This window comes from Mustela putorius, unplaced genomic scaffold (genome assembly GCF_011764305.1).
Source record: "Mustela putorius furo isolate JIRA1106 unplaced genomic scaffold, ASM1176430v1.1 tig00537227_pilon_pilon_pilon, whole genome shotgun sequence".
In the NCBI taxonomy this organism is placed as follows: domain Eukaryota; kingdom Metazoa; phylum Chordata; class Mammalia; order Carnivora; family Mustelidae; genus Mustela; species Mustela putorius.
Window position 1 is genome coordinate 44,231,434 of NW_025422368.1, and position 8,318 is coordinate 44,239,751.

The 8,318-nt window shown below is 43.5% G+C and overlaps 1 protein-coding gene across 5 annotated transcripts in view; it reads left to right on the plus strand.

Moving 5' to 3' along the window:
• Positions 1–6,501, plus strand: part of MYRFL (myelin regulatory factor like) — a 123,572-nt gene extending 117,071 nt beyond the window's left edge. For all 5 annotated transcript variants that reach the window (XM_045072979.1, XM_045072980.1, XM_004752524.3 and 2 more), the window contains 5 exons: positions 241–328; positions 2,322–2,396; positions 5,511–5,631; positions 5,953–6,027; positions 6,223–6,501. In XM_045072979.1, the coding sequence (XP_044928914.1) occupies positions 241–328; positions 2,322–2,396; positions 5,511–5,631; positions 5,953–6,027; positions 6,223–6,309 (446 nt within the window). In that variant the 3' untranslated portion in view covers positions 6,310–6,501. The remainder of the gene's footprint in view (positions 1–240; positions 329–2,321; positions 2,397–5,510; positions 5,632–5,952; positions 6,028–6,222) is intronic.
• The last annotated feature ends 1,817 nt before the right edge of the window (positions 6,502–8,318 follow it).

Genomic DNA, 8,318 nt, shown 5'->3' on the forward strand with positions numbered 1-8,318 from the left:
TGTTATGGGGCTACCTATTAGAACGTGGGTTTTTATGAGTTTTCTTAAAATTTACTGTAACAACAACAAAAAGACTTCTCCCCTTCCCCTTCCCTCCCCTTCTTTTTCCATTTATATGCAAATGGAACCCATTTAATCTAGGAAACTCTTCTTTTACTTTGGGTAATTTGGAGACTTTGTAGAAGCAGGATAGTTTTCCTCTGCAGAAGAGTTTACTTTCTCTGTTTCTTCTCAATACAGGGATTGATACAACCATCAGTTCTATTCAGATCATGGAAATCCAGCAAGTAATAGATCATCGGTATTGTGGCCGAGGCCTCCAGTGCAGGTGGGTAAGCTTCCCCATTCTACCCCGATTGTTTCTGGAACTTACTCAGGGCTCTGGGTTTCTGAGGCTGGAATGAAAGCCCAAACTACATGGTAAAAATCAATGTGTGCTTACGTTGCTCCTTAAGTGAAAACACATTTGTTACATGGTAGATGAGGGCATCATAAAATGGTTGCTATTAGCAAATGTCAATAAACCACGGCTCCAATGATTCCACCCTCCCATGTTAATGGGTGAGTCCAAAGCAAAAAGCTTAGGGGGCAGCTCTGTGGCCGACTCTCTGAGGATACATACAGTAGGCTGTACAGGACTGCCGGTTAATTGTATCAACAGGAAAGACATTGTTACTCATGGCTCCAAGTAATGAATGAGCTGATATTTATACATTTTAATAACAAGGAATATCATTATTTTAATTGCTAAATATAAAGCTTATTTTGGCTTTTTCAGTTAGGAGTGGAAAAAAAAAATCCAGATATTACAAAAGTTCTCATTGACCTCTGTGTCTATTGTGTGTGGTCAGGTAATGATGCATTTAGAGTCTAAGCACAGGCCACAAGTAGCTTCAAGCTAACCTGATAGACAAGTTGAAGGCGTTAAGAATGGGGACTTATTTTTCTTTCTCTGATAATTTTTTACGGCGTGATTGCTAGGTGAGAGACAAGACCCTGTACTTTGAACTGGTGTCACAAATCCTTGGGATTCTCAGCCCGATTTCTTTTCAACCTGATGTAACTTAGACTTCAAGTTGATAACCCTGAGCTTTTAAAATGAACTGTATGGTGCTTTATGACTTGTTTGTGGCTTTGACATTCATCATGATGTGGAATTCTTCCCCAAATCCCTCTGAGGTTGGTTTAGTTGATCCCATTCTGCCATTAAGGAACCTGAGCTTCAGTGAGCTTAAAGAAGTCAGAGACAGACATTAATTGTTGTGCTAGGGTGACATAATGAAGAAGTGTGGGATGACTGGGTTTCAAATTCCAGAACTTCGACAAGGTATTTATTCCCCCTGATTGTCCGTTTCTCCTCTGGGCAGTGAGGCTACTGAGTTGGGTGGCTGCGAAGTGGGCAGACGTCGGGGCCACATGGTAGGAAGTGAATTCCATTTATCTCTGCTTCTTCCCCATAGAACCAGGCTCTCCTGATCCCAGTTCAGATCAATTCCTTTTATTTCTGTGTTCTCATTTTTAACAACTTACCTTAGGATTGATTAAAGAGAATCTAAAATGATGAGCTCTTCTTCCAATGCATCTGGTTTTAAGTTGTCTTTCCATATAAGGTATGGCCTTGAAGATTATAAGAATCTGTGTTGGATATGCTATGCTTTTCTGCTAGAGTTTTTATTATAGGAAGAATCCCAGGAAGCCCCCATTTGCCCCAAGTAGAGGGAGAAGGAGAATCTCAGGCAGTCTTCCTTCCAGGGGCTGCGGGGCAGGAGTGTCTATGGATATCATAGTTTTCTCAGTCACAGAACTGCGATTAGGGCTATTGTAATGTTAGTTGATTCAAGTTCTGAAAGTGTGTGGTATCTCCTACTCATATTGCCTAAAAGGGAGTGATTCAGAGCAGGGAAGCTGGTATTCATTATTTTCAGTCCTCCTTTCCAGAGGGACGGTTGGTTTGAGGCCTTTGCCTCATTTGTCTCCTGAAATCTGTGTCTCCTTCACGGGGACCAGAGTCGTTTCCTGTGCACTCAATTATACATATTTAGCCTGGGATTTGGCTTTCCATCACTTCGTCTGTGTGTTCTAAAAAACCATCAATCTTGGTGGTATGGTTTGTATATGAAGACCTGAAAGAGATCACTCTGAAATTTGGCAAGTACATCTCTGAAAAACATAAAGCTCTACCATGCTAACTTTGATTTTCTGGGTCTGTTATATAGACTATTTCACCACTTACGTAGTATATAATGAGTAACAAAAGCCTTTTGAAGACTTTCCTGTGTATTCTGATTTGTGGTTTTATTTTTTATTTTTTTCATAATTAGCGCTGGAAATTACAATTACAATATTCCTGTTAATAAGCACACACCTACCAATGTCAAATTCTCTCTGGAAATCAAGTAAGTGAGTAATTGTAGAGAACAATTCTGCTTCTGTCACTATTTGAATAGCAAGTCTGAACTTCCTTCACAATTCGATCAGTAAGTTGGAGTGTGGGATGTTATCAGTCTGAGTCCACGGAAGCTGGTTGGGTGGAGAGGTGGGCCGGCTTGGGGGAGGAGTCTTCAAAACGAAGGTGGGGGTCCTCCAGCCTCCCTCAGCGGAATGGAAAGACTCTAGGCTTCACACTCCCAACTGTAAAATGGGAGTGATCTTGGATTTGATGTTTACAAGCTGCAGACTACCCCTGTGCCCCTTTGAATTGGGGTGGGAGCAAGAGGAAGAGGAATAGCACACCGCCTGGGTGGGGAGCTCCTGGGAGCAACGCTAATGCAGACCCCACTCCCTCCCCAGAGGGGTTCAAGGAGTCAGAGTTTGGAGTTGGGCAGACCAGGGTTCAAATTTTGTCTCTGCCACTTACTAATTCTATAACCTTTTGGAGAAACCACTTATGCTCTCTCAGCTGTTTTTATCTATAAAATCAGTTTGAGATAATACCATAAGACCTAGAGCTGTTTTAGGAATCACTGTTAATAATAGTGAAATTAGGGGCACCTGGGTGGCTCAGTCGGTTAAGCGGCTTTTGGCTCCAGTCATGATCCCTCTCCCTCTACAAGCCGCTCTGTCTACTTGTGTCTCTCTCTGTCAGATAAATTTTAAAAAGTCTTTTTTTTTAAAAAATATTTTATTTATTTATTTGACAGACAGAGATCACACCTAGGCAGAGAAGCAGGCAGAGGGGGGTGGGCAGGCTCCCTGCTGAGCAGAGAGCCTGATGTGGGGCTCGATCCCAGGACCCTGAGATCATGACCTGAGCTGAATGCAGCAGCTTTAACCCACTGAGCCACCCTAGGTGCCCTTAAATAAATTAAATCTTTTTTAAAAATAGTGAAATTAATAACTACCATTTGCTGAGCACAGAGCATATGCCACACACTCTCCACTTTAGTAGTGGGTCATATAATCCTCACAATAACCATCCAAGGTGGGTTTTTGTTTTCTAGTTTATATTTTCAGATGGGAATGTTTAGGTCTGGAGAGGGTTGAACACACTTGTCCTGAAACTCACAGCTAGTAAGCCATGGAGCTGGGTTTCAAACAGCCCATCCTTTAAACCATCACTTTTCTGATGAAATGAGAGATGTAAGAACATTGCCCCTTCCTGGCTTATAGTAGGTGCTTCATAAATGGTAGCTTTTATTAGGACTGCCTTTCCTTCAAAATCACAAAGCTCTAATTTAATCTACTCCCCCCAAATATTTAAAATAATTACAGTGCTTTAAGACTTAGACCCACTTCACTCAAATTACGCAGTGAGCTCCTCACCGGGAAGCTAGATGGTTTTTATTCTGTGTCTCTTGACCGTAGTCTCTCCTTTTCTGCCCCCTCTACATTTTCTCTCTTCCTCCCTTTCGTTTCTCCCTCTCCTTCCCTTTCCTCTGTCCTCTGCTCCCCCTCTGCTTCCCCAGCTCTCTCCTTCCTCCTCCACCCAACTCCCACTGCTCTATCCCTTCCTCTGTTTCACGCAGGCTTCCTACTTCCTCTCTCATCAACTTCACTTCTACCATGAGTTGATGACACTCGACCCAACTGCTTGCCTTGGAAAGGTTTGTTTCAAGCAGCAAGTATTTTGTGACTCAGAACTCATCCCATTTCATGCAGAGCAAGAGCTAAATGTACTGTCTTCTAGCACTCCCTGAGTAGCCTGGAATAGCCTTTCCTCATTCATTCCTAGGGAAATAGTGGGAAATAAGCTGACATGGTGTATCCCCTGAAGTGGCAGAAGACCATCTTGAGATGCTAAATCAGACTTTTTAGTTTAAGAGCCATTTTTCTAATATGGGTGATTTAAAAATAACACACAGACTCAACTGAGATTGTAGGTTGTCCCACTTGTGCAAAAAGGTCATTTCCAAAGGCAGACAGATCTCATCCTCTTGATGGTAATTAATGGGCTAACCTCCAGAGGAGAATCATTCTTTCTGGCAGGACTTCCACTCTGACAGCTATGACAGTAGGTAATTCTAATGGGGCTCAGCCCCACATCCCTTTCTGTTTGTTTACCTTGCTGCTGCAAACAGTATGTACTCAGATCAGGGGTTTGTAGAATCTGAAATCCTGGAAACTTCAGGTAGATGCAAATTCAGCTGCCAGTGAAAAGAGAAGGGATAGCTCCAAAATGGATTTATTTATTTAGTTAGTTATTTTAAAAGATATTATTTAGAGAGAGCACTAGCAGAGTGAGGGGCCGAGGGAGAGGGAGAATCTCAAGCAGACTCCTTGCTGAGTGTGGAGCCCAATGAGGGGCTTGATCTCACCATCCTGAGACATGACCTGAGCCGAAACCAAGAGTTGGACACTTAACTGACTGAACCACTTAGGTGCCCCCCCAAATGACTCTAAGATCTATGGTGATGAGAACTGCTGCTGCTGGAGTGATTTCAGCTATGAGATTACGTTTTAGAGCTGTCAGAGGCTACCTCGGGTGGTTTTGATCGGTTCAGACTGACGTAACAGATACGCTATGGCCTGGGAGCCTTAACAAACATTTGCCTTCCACCGTTCTGGTGGAATGGTGGAAGTTGGGACGTCCCATACGGAGGCACTGGCAGACTTGGTGTCTGGTAAGGGTTCACAGAAGGCCATCTTCTCACTGTGTCTACCTGGCAAAGGAACAAGAGAGCGCTCTGAGGACCTTTTAGAAGACCAGTAATCCCACTCATGAGGGCTCCACACTCAAGACCTGATCACTTCCCATAGGCTCTGCCTCCTAACACATCACAGTGGAGACTGGGATGTAAGCCTATGAAGGGGGAGGGGAACCTGAACGTTGGGGGAGGGGAACCTGAACGTTCAGTCTATCACAGTAATCATGTGGGACTGAGTTTCTTTCTGTAATAAGGAGATGTGAATGGGCATATCGGCACTGACAAGCTTAGTGTACTAAAATGCCTACCTGAAACTGAGTGGGTGTCCAAGTTACGTTCCCATTCATACCTCTTTTTACCAAGGTGTAGTCCAGTGGAGCTAGTAAGTGCTTTCCCTTTGCCCTTTCTCTCTTTTGTCTCTCGAAGCACAACAGAGCCATTGATAGTCTTCCAGTGCAAGTTCACCCTTGGAAATATATGTTTCCATGGGACAAGGGGAGCCAAGAGGACACAGAGCCGCCAAGAAGTCTCCCAAGAGATGACACAGGTAATGCTTTCCAGCCCCTGGGCTTTCTAGCCTATTCCCGAAGAAGTGTGTCTAGAATTGTGGCAGAGCCTCTGCTCCCAACAAAGAGCAGGATGCCTTGGGCCACCCTCCAGGGTTTCTCCTTGCCGGCTGACCCCCATCACCAGGTGCGGCTGTGTCTTCCTGTGTCCTTCAGAGCCTGCAGAGTGTTTCAGTGACTCCTCTCAAAAGCTGTTGCCACAGATAACTTTCCTAGAGGAGTCAAAGAAATGCTTTCTCAGGCGATAGTCTTTCCAGTGGTGAATGTGGTTATGAAATAGATCTCTTTCATTCATTATGTAGGGCTATCAGCACATTTGGACCCTCCCTGTAGCCCCGTTCTTTGACAGCACGTACCATTTCCGGGTAGCTGCGCCGGTAAGCTTGCTTACTTTTCTTTTCTTTTTCTTTCCTTTTCTTCTCTCTCTCTCTCTCTCTCTCTCTCTCTTTTTTTTGTGCCTTTTTCTTCCCAGGGAGGGTGAAAGAAACAGACCATTAAATCAATCAATCCGTCAGTCAATAACTTTAACTAATGCTTACATTAATCATTCCTTTTTTCTTCCGTTCTGACAGGATTTAGCGGACTGTTCAACGGATCCTTATTTTGCTGGGATATTCTTCACAGATTACTTCTTTTACTTCTATCGGCACTGCGTCTAATTTATTCGAATTTGGTTGAGGACTTTGCCAAAGAAAAGTGCTCAGAAGTACGGTCAACGGAAACATAGCCTCTGCAATTTCTTTCTTCTCTTTGTGAAACATTCACATTTATTGCCACAGGACTTGTTCAGGCTTTGGCTTGAACAGTTTTGAGCCATTAATGAGGAGAATAAAGGGTTTGCTGCAACTTGAGATAATGTGGTCTTTGATTTTACTATGAAGACAACATTTCTTGAAGGAAACAGCGTGGTTGGGCTTGAAAATACTGCTTCTGGCGTTAAGGAATCTATGAGGTCAGAGAAGCAGGTCTAACTTCAGTTCGTCTGATGTGTTTCTTACTATAGCTTGGAGAAAAAGGCCCATTTCATCCATGTCAGCTTGGACCCGCTGCATTGAGAGTGTATGGTACGGTGTATATTAGGGGGACATATGGGTGGTGTCTGATAGCGGAGCTCACATTTCTGTAGACTATTGCCATGTGTTTGTGGGAGAGAAGGAGTAGGAAGGAGGGACGGTGGGAGAGAGCGAGAGAGGACTACATACACTAGACTAGAGAACAGAGCTGGCTAATGAATTGGATTTAGGAGAAATTGTTGCTATTATACCCTATAATGCTTGACAGACATTGAGTTTTCTGTGCTCTCTTGTGAAGCATTAACTTGTGACAAGTTTTTAAGATAAGCCAGATAATCAAGGCCCAGACAGTTGCATTTAATCCCGGTTGTCAATGGTTGTCAGTGGTTTTCAGATTTTGTTTTGTTTTCCCTCCACATATGAGGGCATCTCTCACAGGGCCATAGTGCCCCTCTCCGTTGTTTACAGCTAAATTAGCTTCTCACTGGCTTATGGGTACATTTGTATGCCTTCCCCAACTTAGAATGGCCAGAAATCCTCTAGCTGGAGACTATCAACCATGTCTTTTATTTTCGGTATTCTGATGTTTTGACCTTTGGGGATCTGGCTGCCCTTAGTGGGACTCTACCTCCTAGGGTTAGTCAATTCCTAGAGATAGTAAACCACCGGCCCATGAGTGCTTTTCAAACACAAACCAATCAATCCTGAGTCCACATTGCAACCCACCTCCTGCATCAGCTCTCATACTCCACCTGCCCTAACCACATCAGGGCCCGGTACCAGCCAGCTGGGCACAGCCCCTGTATCCCAGAGCCTGTTCACCCTGCCTCACCTGTTCCCATCCATAGAAACCCATAGAAATAAAGGCCCTTGCCCATAGCTCTTCCCCTTTCCTCTGCTTCCCAACTGACGCTAGTGCTTCCTAGTGTGTGCCCCGCTCCCCCCGAATGTGGCAATAGCCCCTTCTCTTGGGAACTGAAACAAATTATCTTTTCAATGGCAATCATTGGCCATCTCATACCTCAAATTTTCTATTAATACACTATATCTTATGTCATGGAAGTTCAAGCCCCTCTAGCTCTAGTCTCTGGTGACAAGGCTGCTGAGTGGCTGGCCTTCTCTTATCTTACTGTTGGCCTTGGGGAGTCAATTAGGAAATGAGAATATTTGATTTTTTTTTTTTTTTTTTACTTTGGCAGTGATGACCAGTAGTAATAATACATCCTCCTCTTCCTTATTTACAAATATTACTAAACCTGTGCCACATGAATAGAAATTAATTGTGAGACCCCATCTATTAAGAAAAGAAGAGATGGGGTCCTTGCTCTCCCAGAAGGCATTGTGAAATGAACTCAATGATACAGAGGTAGTTTAACCCTGTAGGACCTGAGACTTTGGATCCAAACAACCCGGGCTTTGAGTTCATCTGTGAACTTGGATTTTATCTGTGTACCCTTGGGCAGGATACTTAACTTCTCAAAGCCTCAAGTTCCTCTTTTAAGGAAAAGGAGAGTGAGTAGACACGATTAAATGAGATAAAATAATGCCAAGCACAGATAGGCTGTAAATAAATCTAAACTATTGTTATCACTGCCTGAAACAGAATAATTACAAAGATTACAATGGGATTATAAAGGGACTGAGTCACTGAACAC